Source organism: Petaurus breviceps, unplaced genomic scaffold, assembly GCF_028583685.1.
Source record: "Petaurus breviceps papuanus isolate PSGF00001 unplaced genomic scaffold, PetGlider_PUasm1.0 186, whole genome shotgun sequence".
NCBI classification, from domain to species: domain Eukaryota; kingdom Metazoa; phylum Chordata; class Mammalia; order Diprotodontia; family Petauridae; genus Petaurus; species Petaurus breviceps.
In genome coordinates this window covers 4145657-4167113 of record NW_027185798.1, presented here as the reverse complement: position 1 = coordinate 4167113, position 21457 = coordinate 4145657, and the positions used below count along the sequence as shown (strand labels likewise).

The window sequence follows — 21457 nt, the reverse complement described above, 5'->3', positions numbered from 1 at the left end:
ATTAAATTATTATTAATGCATTATTAAATGCCTGCTATGTGCTAGGCTCTGGAGATCCAACATCACAAATGAAATGGCCCTGCCCTCAAGAAGCTAGCCACCTGCTGGGAGAGACAACATATGTGGGTGAGCCTGCTAACTTTAGAAAATAGCTGCATGCATGCATACCAAGAGAGTGTTACCTTGACCGTAGACGTGACGAAGCTACTTCCATGAATCTTAGGAACGGGAGACCCTGTTCCTTGGGCAGTCTGAGATGCAGTGGACAACTTGCTGGTGGGGCTTCCTGGGGAAGAAGGCATGCAAAATGAGATCTTAACACAACTGACAAGTTCTCTTCCTCTGTGCCACTCCTTATTTTCTACCTTTATGATCCAAGCAAAGCTGAAAAAGAAAGGATTTCCAAACTACTGTGGAAAAAATAAATGTTTCAGCTCCCCAAGCTGTTCCTTTCACCAACATAGGAGGACCTGAGCTCAGAGAGGGAGATAAAGGGATAATATCAAGTGCACACGAGATACTCTGAGATGACTCTCAAGCCTTGGTTTTTAAAGCAATGCACTGAAATGCAATTCAATAAATGATGAGTAAGTGTCTGTATGCTAGGCCTTGTGATATGGGCCCTAGGTCCAAATGGGAACCGCCTGTGGAGGCTGTCCCTTGATGGACTGCACATTTCCCAATCCGCTGCTGTCATTCAAAGCCTTTCAGAACGGCGCTCAGCACCAAGTCAAGAGGCTCACTACTTTGTCGGGTGCATGTCAACCTGACCCCAAACACCTACAAGTTGCTGCTTCTCGCTCCTATGGCGGTGCTCCTTCCTAGGCCTGCAGTAGCATAAGCAAAAACGACAAGAGGCCCAGCAGCTTGGTCACTGCCTTCACCCAGCACACTTCGCTCCCAGTGACTTTTTTCTAAAACAAAACCCAACTTCAAATAAAGATGACCTACCATTAAGAGGAGCCAAAAAGATGAAATGTGAGTTCTGTGATGGCAGTGCCTTTGGAATTAGTTTGTAGTCTCCCAAAGGGACTACTTTGAAAGAAAAAAATCATTTTTCTATGCAGGCATGTCCTACCTAATGTTGACCAATGACACAAAATCACTACTCTAGCTGGACGAGGCCTGCTGTGAACACTGAGTCTCCTAGCAACAATACCGTGGCAGGTTCTGGAGCAGCCAAAAGTCAGACTATTAAGGCTGTCAATCAGTCATTACAGGAGCCTGAGGGTGCATGGAGTGTCCCCCAAGTGTGAGTGTAGTTTGATGTTACGCAAACCTGCAGCACCCTCAAACTCCTGGGATGCTCCTGCTGCCACCGTGGCGTGCTGGGAAGGGGCAGCATCAGGCTCTCCCCAGCCCTGCCCAGTGATTCTGTCTCTAAATGAAGAACTGCCACTAGATGATCCCGATAGTGGTCCCCTGCTCTAGTTCCCAGCATCAGTAAGGTCCCACAGAGAAGAACAGAGGCTCGCAGCAAGCCGGGGGGAAGGGATAGTGAGCAGAAGCAGCTCAGCCCACACTGGGAAAATGAAGCAGGGAAGATGAAAAGGCCAGGGATAGACCAGAAGGGAAATGGGGAGAGGGGCTCCTTCTTTTCTCTTTAGGGATCCCCTAATTCTCAATTTAGAAGTTGATCACCTGGGTCTAGGCATTCTTTCCTACTACTGAAAAGGGTACATCTTCCTCAAGAACAGAGCCATGAAGGGGCTCGAGCCTTGGACAACATCTGGGGAGGAGTGGGGAGGTGCAAGGGCAGGGCAACGTGGCTGTGGAATCCCAGCCCATCCTCTCTTCTTCAAAAAACTATTAACAGAGTAAATTAAATTTAGTTCAAGTCAACAGACATTAAGTGACTAACCTGTAGTCACAATGACTTAGAATGTCTATAAGTCAAGCAGAACTCACTGATCTAAAAATTCAACATTTTTTCTCATCTCTAGATTTCGATGTATTCTTGAAGCAGTGAAACGGGGCATTAACATTTGCTTCTGTCCTTAATGGGTGATGGGAATGCAGCTGAGACAGACGACAGTCACTGAAGCCCTGACTCTGACGTTGAAAGGCTGAAGAGGTCACTAGGAATCCACTCTGCTGTCTTGCTTCCTCTCTGTCCCTCTCACAGTTACAGCAATACGAGTCCATGGCGGTCACACAAAACGACTCACTCCCAAGCCTACAAAAACACCAGATGACTCTTCTGAATGACCACAAGTGCGGGCAGGTTCCTGCTGTCCATGCTCTAACAGAGAAGCCCTTGGCACATGTTCCCAAATTCGCTGAGGTTTCCTTGGTCTCTGCAGCCGCACAGGAAACGGAAGCAGGAGGCTGCATGTCTACAGCAATGCTGGGGAAGGTGGAGTTCCACTCGTGGTAAGGAAGCAAGAGATGAATGGGAATGGATGGAACCCAGCAGATCTCAGGGGACTTAGGGTGTATGCACAATGTTACCACAAAGCAGTGTTGGCCAAGGCTATGTTCTGGAGTGCTTGGTAATCTAAATTCTGAATGGTTCGATAGCATCCTGATACTTTGTATTCTTACATTTTGTTTTCATTCTCATCTTTTAACAAGAGGCACGAAAAGTCTTTCTTACTGAAATTCTGGTAAAAATGTCACAAATGAAAATGCATTTAAATAGGAGGAATGGAATAAGGAGTAACAGGAATTAAAACACTACTAGGCTGTGACTCACACACAAGTCATTACAGGGGTGTGGCATCTGCAGCCTCGAGGCCACCTGTGGCCCTCTAGGTCCTCAAGTGTGGCCCTTTGACTCCAAAGTGGCAGAACAGGCCTCCAGGCTGTAGGTTCCCCACCCCTCCTCGGACTATAAACTCCCTGAGGACAGGGCCCCGCCCGAGCAATGCAGCCCACAGCACATTTTTCTTCTGGTCATCAGTGTGGGGCATGACGTCTGTAGCGACTCTACCAACATCATCTCATTTATAGCTTACACCAGGACACCAAGCCTTTAAGTGCTCCTGGTCACCCTACGAGTACATGCTAGTGGTAGGACTTGAACCCAGACTTTCCTGACTCTAAGGGGGCCTCCACCACACCACAAGGTTTCTCACCTTGCACATGACAGGTCCTTAATAAAGACTGGATTCAGCCATCATCATTACGGCTCCTGCGCTTTCTCATTTTGGTTATCATTTAACATCTGCAGAACTTTTGCCCACTGGTCTAAGCAATGCTCCCCTAACTTTACCAGCTTTACCAGTTACAGATTTAAAATTCTGAAACGCTCACAATTTCTGGAGCACTGAGAGAGCAGCATTTGAGCGTTCCGAGGTAAAAGAGCGTGAGACCAACTTCTTGTCGGGTTTCTTGAGTAGCGAAAAGAAAAATTTCCTTTTAATCTTCCAGGATGTAGGGGAAGCCTCATGAGCATCATGGCCTGAAACGGCAGGCTCCGGAAGCATGCTCTGGACGATTTCCTCTTGCTTCTGCGGCTCTGCCTCCTTCCTTGGCTTCTGTCAGGGGATAGCGTTTTCAGCCCCAACTAGATCACTAGTGACCGCTTCGATCTGAGCAGACCAAAGTAAAGGACACCATGAATTACTTAAGCCAAATCATACCACACCTGTACTGGGAGCTACGGCTCAGATTTGTATCTCAGATACAAGCCTCTGCCCAGGCTTGTCCGGGAGAACGTAAGGATTATTAATAACAGAGATGACGGTCCCTTGCTTCATGTCAACTGGAGTGGAAGTTGGGGTCTGAGGTAAAGGAGATGGACTCGGAGCAGAGATTGGGGAACCTTTATTAATGAAAAAGAGGGAAATAAAATACTCATGTCTAACCCTTCTAGAATGGGTGACAGAGGCAAAATCCAACAGGTGCACAGGAAGAGGGCGGCCAAGAAAGGGATGGAGACCTGAAAACCTGGCGGCAACACTGCCATGAGCATGTGGGCTGCTAGGGACTACATACCCTCTACTCCTGAACACCAGGGGCTGCTGCCTCCTGAACACCAGCAGGTGATTCTGGCCCTTTTCCATCTGAAGAAATTAAAGTGCTGGAAGGTCAGTGGGACCACAAGGAGTCTGAGATGCCTCACTTCAATGAATCAGGCAAAAGGTGTGTATCTCTTATCAAGCCCATCTCCACTTCAGCCTGTGACTACAAACATTCAGATGCTAAGAAGGGGAGCTTTTGACTGCTAACACCATGCAATGGTCTGGGAGAAAGCACAAGACTGTCCTTCATGGGAGCAAATCAACAGAGTTTAATGACACACCACTAACACCCCTAAATTTCCTTAGAAAAGTTCAAATCTGTATTTCCAGCTCAGCACCAACCTAAGAGGTAATCAGTTTTTAATTTACTGCCTGTCACGTGAAATCGTACTTCCTCCTTTCAGGCAACTTAACTTCCCTAAACTCTTTCAGAATTTAAGGGCAAGGCCCTTGGTTTAAGATGTCTAGGCTAATTTAAATAAGTTCATTACACTTTCCATTATCTTCTAGTCACAGAACTCTAACACATAATATAGAAATCACTGAACTCCTTCAAGCCTTCAGCTACCCAGGCTGAGAGTCACCTCTGAGTGGTTCCCAGGGGATCTTCTACATCTCCTTTTAGCCTCAGAATCACCCCATCCCAGGACTGTCTCCATGCTTTATGGCCTGCTTAAATGGGGAGCCAGAAACTGCCCACTCTTAAGTGTAGGCCCAGACCCATGCTGGATGTTCAGCCACTGTCAATGTGAGGAAGCTATGGAGTCAGCAGGTTTTCTATCTTAACTCAATTTCCTAATCTGTATGTACATGAGGATAGGCTAGATGCCCTTTGAGGTCCCTTCCAATGTCTACGATAGTAAGACCAAAATGGCAGCACAGATTTGTGGGCAGAGACAGCCTCAGAGCCACAAAGATCCAGGCTCCAGTCCAACCTCAGTCACACCCTGGCACTGTGTGACCCTCTTGGGGCTCAAGGCCACACTCATTGGAAAAGAAGGTAATGACTTTGCATTGCCAGGAGACATTTCTTCAGCCTGTGTTACCAATTCCAAAGAAATCCTAGGTCAGGTCCCTATAGATTGAGACATTTTAAAACAAAATCAAGAGGCCTTTAACAATCTTTCACTGTTTGATGCTTTCAAGCTCAACACCAGCAGACTGCAGCACTGAGCTCACTGTCTGGCCTAACAGTAGGCCCTTAATAAACGCCTACTGACTCAATGGCCTTCTAATGATGCAGCCCCTCCAGGTCTGTCTTTCCCGGGTAAGTCTGCCCATCCGCCTGCTCCTTCCCCCACCCCCACGGCCAGATATTTCTCCAGTATGGGGGTGGGAGTCCTCAGGTTCTCCTGATATTCTGAGGACACCACCAAGCTCCAGGATCTCTACCTACTACTGCTCACTCTTGCTTTGAAGCCCACCTTCTTTTCCCATCATACTTCACTTCCCTGGCTCTTTGGTGCTATTCCTGCTTCATCATCTACCATACCCTGCTTCCCCGGAGCCGAGCGCTTGTCCTCTGTGGGACACTCATTTTCTGCAGAGACAATGATGCTCTGGGACTAAAGACACATGTGACCTCTAGTGCAATGCTGGTATGAAAAAGAAACCCCAAGAGAACTTGGAGATCATAAAGGAACTGTGCCATTCTGCCTCGGGTTTAACCTTCAATCTAATTCACAATTTGTACTGCGGTCCAAGTCAAACCAACAAGCATTTATATGTTAAGCACTACTAAGAATCAAACACTGTGCTAAGTGCAAGGGATACAGAGAGAATCAAAAGACAGTTCCTGCCCTCAAGGAGCTCACAGTCTGATAGGGGAGACAACATGCAGGCAGTTATGTCAAAACAAGATCTATATAGGATAAATGGAAGGCAATCTCTGATGGACAAATAAGTTCTCCATCTAACTACACATTCTAATCTGAAAACAGCCGTTCATTCTTGTTTTTTTTTTTCTTTTTGGAGGGCAATTGGGGTTAAGTGACTTGCCCAAGGTCACACAGCTAGTTTTTTTTGTGTTAAGTGTCTGAGGCTGGATTTTAACTCAGGTCCTCCTGACTCCAGAACAGCCATTCATTCTTAACCCACTTCTGTTGTCCTGTGTGGATGCTTCAGTCAAATACTGTTGAGTGGTCAGGGGTCCCCCTGATGCAGCGAGCACGACATCATCTGGCAAGGGAGCCCTCTTGGGACCTTCTCCCTTTAGTCTGCTCTGGATTTCACCCAAGAGAGCACTGAGCATCTGTCTCTGTTTTATGCCCCACCTGGTATTTCTGATCTGAACGCCGTCCCAAATAACCAGCCCTCTGGGTCATGCTCTCTACATCCCAAATCTCCTCTATGCACCCCTGGGCTCAAGCCAACTGCTTTTCCCTTCTTTATTTTCTATGATATCATTTCTATTTCCTCTATAAGCACATCTAAGACTGGGATGTTAATAGTCCAAATATTTTTATTTAATGTTCTTGATGATTTTTTTAAAAGTCCAGTAAAATTTTTTGCTCATCTTTCCCATTTATCCTTAAATGCCTTAGGGCTGACTTTGCTTGGTTGGTTCTCTCACCAACATTTCTTTAAAATGGTTTTATTCTCTGTCGCTTCTCTTTCTTTGAGGTTATAGGGCTCATACTTTTCAACTGTGTTTCTCAACGAGATTTGAAAAATTTTTAAATCTATATTCGGATATTTTCAAATCTGGTATTACCATTAACTGTCATAACCCACAAGTTTTCAGGTATGTTAGGCAGTTGCTCACTAAAAGACTTTTTTAAGTTCTTTTGTTTTCATCACTATTTTACAATGTTTAAATTTCTGCATGAAATTATTCATCTGCATCTATGTATGTCCTTACTGCTAATTATATCCTAATTTCCAACAATAAATTGCTTAAATAAGACCTGAGCTGTTTCAACTACATCCCATATAGCTTTTCTCCTATCTTTGTACTAATTTTGGTCTTCACTCTAACATGTCTGTGGTCCCTGAAAACTGATTCAGTAATGACTCATACATCTGTAATGAGTTGTTTCATATCTGCTAAAATATAGCCAATTTCATGTTTTATGATGCTATTCCCCTACTGATTCATTTTAAGAAGGTAGCCAAGATATGTAAGCACACAGCTTCTGTGGAAGTCTGGTGTCTGGTTCCGAAAACCCCATTTTCCAATAGAGTTTCTACTGTCCTGCCCTTGCACTTAAGTCACTAACAAAGCACATGCAAATTTCATTCAGAGGGCCTACTTCTTCCTGTACCTCTTCATTCTAAGCTGGATTGTGTTCAATGTGGTCTTTTTGCAAGTACTGAAATCCAAGCTGACCAAATGGTCCGTGAAATGGCATTTCTTGTGGCCTTTGGGCATGTATGAAAAACTACTCATCTAAGTGCATTATTTACTTCTCCAAGGTTAACCTCTGACATATTCTTCCACTTAGATGAAACTTCCTTCTTTCTTCTGGTTTCATTTATAGAAGAGGTTCTTAACCTGGGAGTCATGAAATTGATTTTTAAAATGACTTTGATAGCTGTATTTCGATGCAATGTTTCTTTCGTAATCGTATATGTTTTATGCATTTAAGCAGCTTCATCCAACTGCTAAAGGTTCTGGTACATGAAAATGATGAAGAACCCTGAGTTATAGCAAGAACGTCCAGAATGACAGGATCCAGTTCATCCAGGGCTGTTTCTAATTGCTGGTCACAAGGACCTCACATTTAGAATGCCAGCAGCTATTTTAAAGTTTAGAGTTGGTCTAAAAATCGTGATGCTTAGCACGCTCCGCCCTCTTTCCACCACCTTGCTGTTGTCATGACAGAAAAAGGAGGAGGATGCAGATGATGAAGGGCCCTTTTATACTCTTTGTTTTCTGGGTTGTCATGGTCCAAAGTGCCTAGGTTAAAGGTGAGGAACCTCTTAACTTTAGTGAGCCCAGTCTGCTGTGGGACTACCCCTGAAGTCTTTCCAGACTGGTATAACTTGGTAAAGTGATACTTTGCTGGCAGAGCTTTTGAGAACTCAGAGTCATTACCATATCAGGAGAAACCATTAGGCAGAACTTTGTGAATGAAATGAGTTACTTTGGAGAAATCACTGCTTCCAGGATCAAAATACAAAGGCCTCTGTTTGCCTTTTAAAGTCCTTCATAACCCAGCTCCCTCCTCCTTTTCCAGTCTTATACATTTGTCCCCTCAGTGTCCTCTGTGATCCAGGGGCACTGGCCTCTTGGCTATTCCTCACAAAGGCACTGACTGTCCCCAGAGCTTGGAATTCCTTCCTCCCACATTTGCACCTCTTGGTAGCATTAAAATCTCAGCTAAGTCCCACCTTCCAGAAGAAGCCCTTCCCCATTAATATTAGTGTCTTCTCTCTGAGATTATCTCTAATTTATCCTGTATATAGCTTTCCGGCAGATAGTTGCTTGATGTCTCTCCCCACTAGACTGTGAACCCCCGGTGAACTGTGAACTAGACTGAGGGCAGTAACTGTGTTTGCCATTTTTTTTGTCTCCCCAGTATGTAACACAGTGCCTGGCACACAGTAGGGCTTAATAAATGCTTGCTGACTTGCCTCCAGAAAGGATTCCAATGCTTACTTTTTGCCATCAGTCTCAACCATCTATCCAAATAAGCAACATCGCTGTGTTTTTATAAAGTAACAAAACTGATACTCCATTAAGGAAGCCATCCGCTTTTTCAGAAAGAATAAATATAAAATAAAGCAACAAAATCAGGAGTTGTGAATTTCACCTCTTCTCTCTGTCCTAAACTTTAGTCCTAATTGGTATTAAAATGGCCAAAATGTGGAAGAAGGAAAAAAGTCTGAATAATCTTTGAACAGGAAAAGATGCCCCTCAACAACAGATATCACTAAATCAGCTAGTCCTGACATGTAAAAAAAGATGGTAGAACACCTAACCAAAAAAAAAAAATCACTCTTTCCTCTCATAACTGCTGATAACTACAAAGAAAACAATTTTTTGGATGGCTTTTCCCGCAACACTGCCCAACAGGAAGAACAGAGCCTATAGAAGAAGAGCAGGAGAGCCAGTAGATAACTGGACTTGAATGAGAAGACCTGTATTCAAGACCTCCTTCTACCTCACTACACTGACCTTCATTTTTCTCAGCCTTGGTTTTTTCACTTTGTAAAACTGGGTTAATAATAACATTAATAATGCCTACATTAGAGGGCTGCTATGAGGAAAGACCAGTGTCAACCACAAAATCAATATGAATGCAAGTTGCTGTAATCATCACCACCACCATCATGACATCACCACCACCATCATCACCATCAGCAGCAGCAGCAACATGAACTCTGGCCTACCTGAGACAATTTTGCAGCTCATAGTGATTGGCTGAAAAGATTTTCCAGGAGACTCAGGATTAGGAACTTGACCTTGTGGCACAATTTTGCAACTGGCTGCTATTGGCTGGAATGCTGAATTACCATGAGAGCCAAAGGTTACTCTCTGAGATGACACCAATTTTGTGGGTGTACGTTCCACTGAAGATGGCAAAGAATAAAATGCTGTGGGTCTGTCAGCTTCCGTTTTTGCTTGGAAACCTGAATGAAACAGGTAAAACATGAAATAAATAATGATGCACAGTACCTCATCACCTAACCAAGGAGGACAAGATGAGTCACACCAATAAAACACCACCAATGGCCTTGTCAGCTTGTGTTCCCTCTCAGACATTCACTAGTAGTAAATGAAATCAGTAATCTTTTCCACTTGATACTAAAAGGTATTGCTTTCATGGAAAAACTGGTGAATGTCCTTGAGAACAGAAAACAAAACCTACTCCTGTCACAGCAGAGAACTGAGGCACTGGCAAGACAAAATACTGTCCACACTGTCAGATGTCGTTACAGTATCAGGCATTTTTACTTGTTTTTCTTAGTTTAAAAAAAAAGTTTCACTCTAGAGTGGGGAGGTTAGATGAGTGATTTAAAGACAAAGGGAATAAATAAAACATTTTATAAAGTTATTACTCTGAGAGTGAAGAGCTAACTGAATTTTCCACTCAACACACAAAAAAACAAATTAACTGCAACCCACATGCACAGCACAAAGTTGCTCTCTTCTATTTTGATTTATGCTGGAAAACTGCTTCAGCTCAGTAGACAACTTAACGTAAACAGAAAATATTCATTCACACTTGGAAGATTTCAGCCAACATCTATAAAGTAACCTTTCCATGAAAGGCACTGTGCCAGATACTAGAGACACACAAAGAATGAAATCAGGCCCATGAGGAGCTGCTTGGGAACATGGACCATCTCACTTTTGTATCCCTCTGTGTGGCAAAGGGCCTGGCACATAGTAGGTGCCTAATAAATGCTTGTTTGATTACAATTTATTTGAAGAATTTAGCTTTTAACCAACCATATCTGATGAATCCCTCATTAAAAAAGCCTAACATAGAAAAAGACAATGGGTCAAAAAATGTCAAAGTATCCTCACTAAATTAAAACCAAAGGCTGCATGAGAAGGGGGTAGCGTTCTTAAAAAGGAGATGCCTACAGAGAGGCCATGCCACACCTGTGTTGATGCTAAAGCTCAGAGCCTGAAGGAGATTAATGACAAGCCAAAGAGGAGTGAAAGGCCAGAGTTGAAGCCAGGGCTGTTTCTCTGTGGCCATCACATGCAGACACCCTTCCTGCTCTGAGGTGGCAGAGCATTCTAGACAGCTGAGGCAAGACCTTGACCTGACCCAGAGCACAATCAACACGGAGCTGGACACGGACATGTGGCAGGCTCTTCTTTTTCCTTTTGGGCAGTGATGAAGGAGGATGCCTTGCTAGACTATACAGAGTGGTACTGGGGGGTCAGCTTCCTGGGACCACATTGGCAGATCTTACTGTCAGCACACTGGTCTGCAGAAATGGACACTCCAAAGGACTCAGCTGAACCCCTCTTCACTGAGCTGTGTAACACCTCTGCTGGGATGGAAACAGGTAGCAAAAGGTGGCGAGGAGGGAAAGAGTAGCCTCATCTGCCAGGAGCCAGACCCTAGTCGCCCCTGAAGAGCTCTGAGCCACTTGGATGACTGTGTGTGTGTGTGCACATGTGCACAAATGACCTGTCCTGGACTCTACTATAGGCATTTTGTATGATGAGGCTAAGCTTGATGCTGCTTCACTGGGGGCAGATCAGTCCTTAGGCACAGAAGAAGGTGGCCTTCCCGACACCGGTTTGAAATGCTGCTCATCAACCACTCAAGAGTTTGAGTGTCAATCAAGATTAGAAGGGAAGCATAAAGCTGGGAAACAATTCTGATAAAGGTCTCATTTCTAAAACATATAGAGAACTGAGCCAAATTTATATGATTACAAGTCATTCCCCAATTGATAACTTGTCAAAGGATAGGGACAGGTAGTTTTCAGAGGAAGAATTAAAGCTACCTATAGTCGGATGAAAAAATGCTCTAAATCACTAATTGATTAGAGAAATGCAAATCAAAACAACTTTGAGGCACCACATTACACCTATCAGATTGGCTAACTTGATAAAACAGGAAAACAATAAATGTTAGAGATGTGGGAAAATTGGAACACTAATGCATTATTGGTAGAGTTGTGAACTAATCCAACCATTCTGGAGAGCAATTTGGAACTATGCCCAAAGGGCTATAAAAATGCGCATAGCCTTTGACCTAGTAATACCACTTCTAGGGCTGTATCTCAAAGAGAATACAATGGGAAAAGGACCCACATGTACAAAAGTATTTATAGCAGCTTTTTGTGGTGGCCAAGAATTGGACATTGAGGGGATGCCCAGCCACTGTGGAATGGCTGAATAAGTAGTATATGAATGGAATGGAACACTACTGTGCTGTAACAAAGGATGAGCAGGCCAACTGCAGAAAATCTAGAAAGATTTACATGAACTGGTGCTGAGCGAAGTGAGCAGAACCAGAACAGCCGCAGTGTGTGAGGACTGACTTTGATAGACTTAGCTCTTCTCAGAAATGCAAGGATCTAAGACACTTCCAAGAGACTCATGATGGAAAGTACTGAAAGAACCATGGAGTCTGACTGTAGATCAATTCATACTATTTAGTGCTCTCTTTTGTTTTGTTTCTTCTGTCTTGAGGTTCCTCCCATTGGTTCTAATTCTTCTTCACAACATGACTAATGTGAAAATGTTTAATATGAATGTATATGCAGAGCCTATATCAGATTGCACACCATCTTGGGGAGAGGAGAGAGGAAGGAGGGGGAGAAAATCTGGAACTCAAAATCTTATTTAAGTGAATGCTGAAAACTAAAAATAAATAATTTAAGAAAAAGAGCTGAGAGTCCTAGATATGATACCGATGAAAACATATTCATCTACTTACTAAGTATAAATTACATGTGAAGTATGCTAGACACTGGAAGAAATTCAGGCGAAGAAGACCTAACTGTTGCCCTCACAGAGTATACAATCTAACAGGGATAAGAGTCAGAGAATGAATGTTAGAAACTTACACTTTTACTAATATTTCAAGGATTGGTGATTTCTCCAGGCAGAGATGGGTAAGTCCTCAAAAACAGTTCAGTTTGGCTACAGTGGGTTATATATGGAAAGACAATGAGGAGGAGATGGCTTAGCAGGTAGCCAAGGACCAGGCTATGGAGGACAAGGAGCTTGGTGTTTATCAGAGGAATAGCATGACTATTCACCCCCGGCAGATGAATCTATGAGCAGTCTAAACCAGGGGAAATGCTCCAGAAGGAGAGGTCAGCAAGGAGATTTCAGCACCCAGAATAACACACATTTCGTTACCTCTCTCCACAGCACTATCAGGCACAGGTTCGTGTGAAGGCTTTCTGGGAGAAGAAGCTTTCACTGGGGCTGGGATGGGCAAAGGCAAAGATGAAGGGGCATCCAAGACATCGGACTCTGAGGACTGAGGATAGAGGTGGTCTTCTCCAAGGGAATGCCGATGGAGCTCAACATCCACCACCTGGAAGACGTGAAAACACAAGCTCAAGTAACTCACCAACATCCTGAAAGGCACCAGGTTCTGCCTGAGAATGTGGTGGCCTAGACTTGAGACATGACAAATGTCAGGCCCATGGCTGCAAGGGTGCCAATGAGGACTCTTTTTAGAGGGCACCGGTTCTAGGTCCACGAATAGGATTTTAGCTTTCCAGGCTCCCAAATATTTCAATGCCAATTTCTACATTACAAGCTACAGGGCTCTGAGAAGGGAATATTGTTGTAGAGAGTTAGCTCAACAGAACTGTACTAATATGACAACAATCAGAAGTCTGACTGCTACATGGTCCCAGTTATCCTTACAAAGAGAAAAATTCCAGACCAGTCAGACTGGGCTCCTCCATTTAATCTCAATCACCCAAGTCATGTTCTTGTGACTAGTTATAAAGGAAACTATACTGTCTACATTATACATATGCTTCACACACACACACACACGTATTTATGAATGAATTAGTGAAACTAGTCCCCACTACTGGAAAGAACAACTCAGAGTATTCACTACTACAAATGGGTCAACAGCATCTTACCTGACTTTAAAGGGGCACTGGCATTAAGAGACAGAAGAGGCCTTCTACCCTAAGATCTTCATTTTATCGCTAAATAAAGGGCAGCCCCGGGAGGCAGTACGCCCAGCTTAGAGTGGGTGAGCTGCAAAACCAGTATTCAAAAACTAACACCATCTTTTAATATTTTTTTTCCTATTTCAATACTAGGATGCTACCCTGCCCATCAGCCCAGTAAAATTTTCCTAAATAAAAATGGATTCATTTTTCCCTCTCAGGTTGTTATTGCAATTGCTTTAACAAACACTGCTTTTTAGAGCACAGCATCATATCAGAAAGGCAAAAAGTAGCAATGAGAACATGACTTTTGATCCACTCCTCACTAGACAGAACATTTTAGGAAAGAGCTTACCGTCTCAGCACCCAGAGTCTGCAGCCCGGTGTAAGTTCTGTCCAACTGTGGAGAGACAAAAAAGCAGGTGTCACTTATGTCGAGTGCCCAGGGACTCAGAAACTTCAGAAAACATTCTGCACCCCTCGAGAGCAGGCCTCCGCACACTACAGTCTGGGGATGTTGAAAAGTGTGCCTGCAGCAAACACATCACATGCACTAAAAATGCTCCTTTCCTGTTCAGAGGACTAATGGTGGGAACATTCTGTTACTATATTTTTAGTAACTATTTTCAAGGATCTGAGACTTTGTGTTAGTGCTTCATCTATGACTTTGGACATGTGGCTGAAAGACTTCCCTTCCCACAGCCTTTGAGGGCTAAGCCTCCCAAGCCTCAGTCAGGTTGATACTGGCCGTCAAAGGACCACATATGAGGCAACCCTAGCTCAACGGCACCAGCTTAGCTGTGCTGTGGAACACAGTTGTTTGTTTCCTTTTTCTTTCCTATTTAATATTTTGCTTCCCAATTACACATAAAAACAATTTTTAACATTTGCTTCTTAAAATTTTGAGTTCCATATTCTCTCCCTTTCTCACTCCTCTCCCCTCACCTTGAAAAGGGCAAGCAGGGTGGCTAGGTGGTGCAGTGAATAGAGCACCAGCCCTGGAGTCAGGAGGACCTGAGTTCAAATCTGGCCTCAGGCACGTAACACTTACTAGCTGTGTGACCTTGGGCAAGTCACTTAACCCCAACTGCCCTGCCTCCGCCTTCAAAAAGCAAAAAAAAGGCAAGCAATTTGATACAGCTTATACATGTGTAGTCATGCAAAACATATTTCTATATAGACAAATTTAAAAAGAAAGCACACACATCCCCAAAAAAAGAAAGAAAAAAAGAAAGCTAAGAAAAGGTTATGTTTCAATCTTCATTCAGACTCTATCAGTTTTTCCTCTGGATAACAGTTTTCATCATAAATGCTTCAAAACTGTCTTGGATCACTGCATTGCTGAGAACGGAACTGTGTGACCTTGGGCAAGTCACTTAACCCTGATTGCCTCAACTCCCCACTCAAAAAAAGAAAAAAAAAAAGAAAAGAATATATGAGGCATTCACAATTGATCATCATACAACATTACTGCTTCTGTGTACAATGTTCTCCTGGTTCTGCTCATTTCACTGTGCATCAATTCATTTAAGTCTTTCCATGTTCTTTAACGGCCATACTGCTTGTCTTTTCTTACATCACAACAGTATTGCACCATAATCATATAACATAACTTGCTCAGTCATTCCCCAATGGATGGGCATCTGTTCAATTTCCAATCCTTTGCCAGCAGAAATGAGCTGCCACAGATATTTTTATATGTATAGATCCTTTTCCTTTTTGTTTTTTATCTCTTTGGGATACACACCTAGCAGTGGTGTTGCTGGGTCAAAGGATATGCATGGTTTTACAGCCTTTTAGGTATAATTCCAAATAGCTCTCCAGAACGAACGGAACAGTTCACAACTCTGCCAACAGTGCATTAGTGTCTCAATTTTCCCACGTCCCCTCTAACATGTCATTTCCTTTTCTATCATATTAGCCAAAATGACAGGTGTGTGGGGTACCTCAGAGTTGTTTTAATTTTCATTTCTCTAATTAATAGAAATTTAGAGCATATTTTTATATGATTACTTTGTCTGAAAACTGCCTGTTTATGTTCTTTGACCATTTATCAACTAGAAAATGACTTATCTTTCTTATAAATTTTGGAGTTCTCATATTTGAGTAATGAGGCCTTTATCAGAGAAACATGCTGTAAAAATTTTTTTAGTTATGATTATTGTGTATTTTCCTCCCTATTTATGCTACTCTCTTTCATCCTGTACATCCTCAAAAGTGCTTTGTTTCTGACTAGTACCTCCCCCAATCTGCCCTCCCTTCTATCAGCTAATGATTACATGAGACATCAGGAAACAATAAAACAAAACCAAAGGAATTAAAAAAAAAAAAAAGAAAATGTGAAATATCTCATTGGAAGAGCAAATTATTGGACTACTTGAAAGCTGTTATCAAAAAAGAGCCTAGACATCATCTTTCAAGAAATTATCAAGGAAAATTCTCTGATATTTTAGAACCAGAAGGTAGAATAAAAATTGAAAGAATCCACTGATTACCTCCTGAGAAAGATCCCAAAATGAAAACTCCCAGGAATAGTATAGTCCAATTCCAGAGCTCCCAGGTCAAGGAGAAAGTACTGGAGTAGCCAGAAAGGAACAATTTGAATATCATTTTCTTTTTTTTTTCTTTAATTCCTTTGGTTTTGTTTTATTGTTTCCTGATGTCTCATGTAATCATTAGCTTCTACTCACGCAATGTTAATTTTTTTTCTCTTTTTTATTTTTTAGTTTACATCATTCATTTCTGCAAGGTTTTGAGTTACAAATTTTCTCCCCATTTTTCCCCTACCCATAACCCCAAAACAGCAATCCCACTGAATATCCCCTCCCCAAATCTGCTCTCCCATATCTTCCCCCATCTTCACTCTGACTTTCCAGTAGGGCATGGAGGATCTCTATGCCCCAGTGCCTGTAGATCTTATTTCCCAGTTACATGTAAAATAATAACAATAATAATAGTAACAGTAACAATAATATATATTTTTAAACATTTGATTTTAAAACTTTGAATTCCAGATTCTTTCCCTTCCTCCCTCATCACCCACCCTTACTGGGAAGATAAGCAGTTCAATATAGGTTGTACATGTGTAGCTTTGCAAAACATTTCCAAGTGTATATATTGTGAAAGACTATTTCCCTCCATCCTATCCTACCTCTCACTTGTTCTATTCTCTACTTTGATCCTGTCCCTTTTCAAAAGTGGGTGCTTCCAACTTCCCTCCCCCCGAGTCTGCCCTCCCTTCCATCATCCCCCCTCTCATCCCCTCCCCTGCTACTCTCCTGTAGGGTGAGAAACCCTATTTAGTGTGTATGTCATTCCCTTCCTAAGCCAAATTCAATGAGAATAAGGTTGACTCATTCCCTTTTGCCTTCCTGTTCTTCCCCTCCATTGTAACTGTTTTCCCTTGACTCTTCTATGAGATAATTTACCCCATTCTGCCTCTCCCCATCTCTTCTCATTATATTCCTCTCTCACCTCTTAATTTCACCTTTTAAGTATCATCCCTTCCTATTCAATTGGTCCTGTGCCCTCTATGTATACCTGTACACATATATACACACTCACATATGTATTCACATGCCCATATAACCTCCTATATGGACATATATATACATATACATATACACACACACACACACACACACACACACACACACACACACACATTTCTATTCCCTTCAACTATTCTCATACCGAGAAAAGGTTCACAAGTTACAATTATCGTTTTTCCATGTAGGAATGTTAATAGTTCAACTTTGATAAGTTCCTTATGATTTCTTTTCCCTGTTTACCTTCTCATGCTTCTCTTGCTTCTTGTATCTGAATGTCAAATTTTCTATTCAACTCTGGTTTTTTCATCAAGAATGCTTGAAAGTCCTCTATTCCATTGAATGATCATATTTTCCCCTGAAACATGATACTCAGTTTTGCTGGGTAGGTGATTCTTGGTTTTAATCCCAGCTCCTTTGACCTCTGGAATATCATATTCCAAGCCCTTCGATCCCTCAGTGTAGAAGCTGCCAGATACTATGTTATCCTGATTATGTTTCCACAATATTCAAATTGTTTCTTTCTGGCTGCTTATAAAATTTTCTCCATGATCTGGGAACTCCGGAACCTGGCTATAATATTCCTAGGAGTTTTCTTTTTGGGATCTTTTTCAAAAGGTGATCACTGGATTCTTTCAACCTCTATTTTGCCCTCTGGTTCAAAAATATCAGGGAAATTTTCCTTGAGAATTTCTTGAAAGATGATGTAGGTTCTTTTTTTGATCATGGTTTTCAGGTAGCCCAATAATTTTTAAATTGTCTCTCCTGGATCTATTTTCCAGGTCAGTAGTTTTTCCAATGAGATATTTCACATTGCCCTCTATTTTTTTCATTTGTTTGGATCTGTTTAATAGTATCTTGATTTCTCATAAAGTCACTAGCTTCCATTTGCTCCAATCTTATTCTGAAGGAATGATTCTCTTCAGGAATTGGACTATACTATTCCTGGGAGTTTTCATTTTGGGGTCTTTTTCAAGAGGTAATCAGTGGATCTTTTAATTTTTATTTTACCTTCTGGCTTGTGAGCTTTTGAGATTGTTTTTCCATCTGGCAGATTCAGCTTTTTAAGGCATTCTTCTCTTCATTCCCTTTTTGAGCCTCTTTTGCCATTTGAGTTAGTCTAGTTTTTAAAGTGTTATTTTCTTCAGTCAGGTTGTTGACTCTCATTTCATAATTTTCTTGCATCGTTCTCATTTCTCTTCCCAATTTTTCCTCCACTTCTTTTATTTGGTTTTCAAAATCCTTCTTAAACTCCTCTATGGCCTGTAACCAACTCATATTTTTCTTGGAAGCTTTTGGTACAGGTGTTCTGACTTCACTGTCTTCCTCCTGTTCCATGCTTTGATCCTTTTTGTCCCCAAAATAGGAGTCTAATGTTGGATTGCTCTGCTTTGCTTCCTTTGCTTGCTCATGTTGCCACTCAATTACTTGACTTTTGAGCTTTTTGCCACAGCAGAACTCTGCTACCAGAGAGGGGAGCTTTGTCCCAAATTGCTGGGGTTTTCACAGCTCCTTGAGCTATTAGTTGGGTGCCCTCTCTGAAGCCTCCCCATGCTCTGGCAAACTGGTCATGCACCCCAGGACCTCCACCCTAGACCGCAATCCAGATCCAAGCAGGTTAAAGCACGAGCGATTACCTCCAAGACTGGTCGCTTGATCCCCCTATAATCTGCAGTCCAGGAGCCCTGAAGCAGCCAAGTGGCAGCAGCTGTATGGCTGCAGAGCCTCAGCCACTTCTCCCTCCAGGGGGTAAAGGCCTGACCGCACTTCTGAACTCCCGGTTCACAAAGTCCACACTGCACTAATCTCTCACTTTGTCCTTAGCATCTATGGGTTGATAATTCTGGAAACTGCCACAGCTGCTGGTGATCTGAAGTCCCCCCAGCAGGAGGCTGGTTGTGGCTGCCCTGAGGCTAAAACTTCCAGCTCATGCAGGGCTGGGCTGGGCTCCCAGAGTACTACACTGGCCCCTTCCTGTCTGTCTTCAGTGGGAAGTTAGCTTCTGTCATTTTGTAGGTTCTGGATCTTCAATGTTTGTTTAGAGTCATTTTTTATATGAATTAGAGGAGATGGGAACAGGAGCCATGTGGAACTTCTGTTTCTACTCCGCCATCTTGACTCCGCCTTCACAATGCTAATTTTTAAGTAATTATTTTCTTCAGTAACTTTTGTACTTTGTTTTCCATTGGACCAATTCTACTTTTTAACAAATTCTCTTCAGTGGATGTTTGTGCCTCTTTTATTATTTGGATAATCTGTTTTTCAAGGTGGTATTTTCTTCAGGGTTTTTTTTTTTTGTGTTTCTTTTACTAGGCTGTTGACTCTTTTTTCATGATTTTCTTGCATCACTGCTATTTCCTTTCCCATTTTTTCCCCTCTACCTCTCATATTTGATTTTTAAACTCCTTTTTGAACTCTTCCAGGAATTCTTTTTGGGCCTGAGACCAATTCCTATTTTTCTCTGAGGCTCTGGATGTAGCACTTTTGACTGTTGTGCTCTTCTGATTTTGTGTTTTGATCTTCCCTGTCACTATAGTCATTTTCTATGGTCAGGTTCTTTTTTTTGTTGTTTGCTCGTTTTCCCAGCCTATTCATGGAATTTTAATTTTATGCTAAAGTTCAGCTCTGCTTCTAGAGTGGAAGAGGCACTGTCTCAAGCTTCAAGGTTTTGTAAAGCCGTTTTCAGAGCTAGTTCAGGTAGGGGTGGGGGGGAGGGAAGAGTGTCTATAAATTTTCGGTTTTTCCAAGGTGCTATGATCTAAGGAAAGGTGTGTTTACCACTCTCCTGGCCTGTGAGTCACTTCTGCCCTGAAACTGTGGTGAGGGTCCCCACTCACCATGCCACCAGGTCTGGTGTGCAAATTGCTCCTCCTATCCCCGAGACTACAAGTAGATACACATATAGGCAACGCAATAGAGACCTGTACCTACTGCCAGCAAAGGAACTCCTGTAATCTCCTCCCGACAGGCTGTCTGACACCTGCTCCCACAACCCAGAGCTAGCCTAGAGCTCCAGAAGCTGCTGTTGCCAATTCAGGTCCCCCTTAAGCTTGCTGCTGGTTTGCCAGGGCATAGTTTGTGCTGGACTGTGCTTTAAGACCTTTTCTTCTGACCTTCTAGGTTGTATTAGGTTGGAAAAATTGTTTCACCCCATCCTTTTATGGTTTCTGCTGCTCCAGAATTCATTTTGATGCATTATTCTGCATTTAATATATAACGGACGCATTTGGAAGGGAATTTGGGAGAGCTCAGGTGAGTCTCTGTCTTTTCTCTGCCATCCTGGCTCGGTCAGTGAACTTTCCTTCAAACCTCCCTGTTATCCCCTCTCCCATAAGTAGGGCTTGCCTCCTTTGATTCTTGATCCTTGCTTCCAAGAATGAACAGATGATCACCCCTGCATCTTTGGGAAGACTTAATCAAATTTCCCAGGTTTCTTCTGAACACAGTCTTTGAAAACCCAGGGTCACTTCCACTAACTACTGATGCATGAGAGTAGGAAAGTATAAATTGAGAAAAATTAATAAATCACCTATAAGAGTGCTTGCGATATTAATAAAAAAAAATCACTCTTCAGGCAATGGGTAAAGTGATCATTTATTACCTTTTCTCATGTGTGTAAAATGCTTCCCTAAAGTTACTTGTTCATCCAAGGGCATTGCTTCTTTGAGATAAGTGTACTAAAAAGTAATCGGGATAATCCCTGGCTCTTCTGAAAGACAGTACTGGAGAGGCCATATTTGACCTGTCCCTTCTCCTGATCTTTTCTATTAAACTGCCTAGCTTAAGGAGCAGAATGGTTCAAGAACTCCAAAGGTTCAAATTCCCTTATAATCATTCACATGACAATAGAAGAAGTATTTTCTGAACACCTGCTATGGTATGGCAGGGTGCTAGGAACTGTGAGGGAACATAAAGCTATACAAGGCATAGTTGCTGACTTTAAGAGAATCAATTAATCAACTGAGAAGTTTTTATTAAGTCCCTATTACATGCCAGGCACTGTACTAAGTGCTGGGAATACAAAGATAAAATGAACAGTCCCTCCCCTCAAGGGATATGACTTGTACTTGTAGCAGTAATAAGGAAGTTCATAAGAGGGGAATATCTGGAAGGAAAGAGAATGAGTTCAAATCTGGACAGAAAGTTTAAGATATCTGACTTCCAGTTTGAAAGGTCCAACAGACAAGTGGAGATGTGAGACTGGAGGTCAGGAGAGAGATAAGGGATGGATAAACAGACCTGCGAATTGGAAGAGAAATGATAACTGAATGCCACAATGAAATCACCAAACAAAATAGGACTGCAGAGGAAGAGAAGGCAACACATAATCAGCAGAGGCAATCTCAATGAAGACCCAACGAATGAAACTGAGGAGTCGTCAGA

At 42.5% G+C, this 21457-nt stretch overlaps 1 protein-coding gene across 5 annotated transcripts in view; it reads right to left on the bottom strand.

The window, feature by feature from the left end:
• YEATS2 (YEATS domain containing 2) overlaps positions 1–21457 on the bottom strand; it is a 118954-nt gene that overhangs the window by 58191 nt on the left and 39306 nt on the right. For all 5 annotated transcript variants that reach the window (XM_069089418.1, XM_069089422.1, XM_069089420.1 and 2 more), the window contains 4 exons: positions 13882–13926; positions 12748–12928; positions 9300–9539; positions 183–286 (listed from right to left, as the gene is read on the bottom strand). In XM_069089418.1, the coding sequence (XP_068945519.1) occupies positions 183–286; positions 9300–9539; positions 12748–12928; positions 13882–13926 (570 nt within the window). The remainder of the gene's footprint in view (positions 1–182; positions 287–9299; positions 9540–12747; positions 12929–13881; positions 13927–21457) is intronic.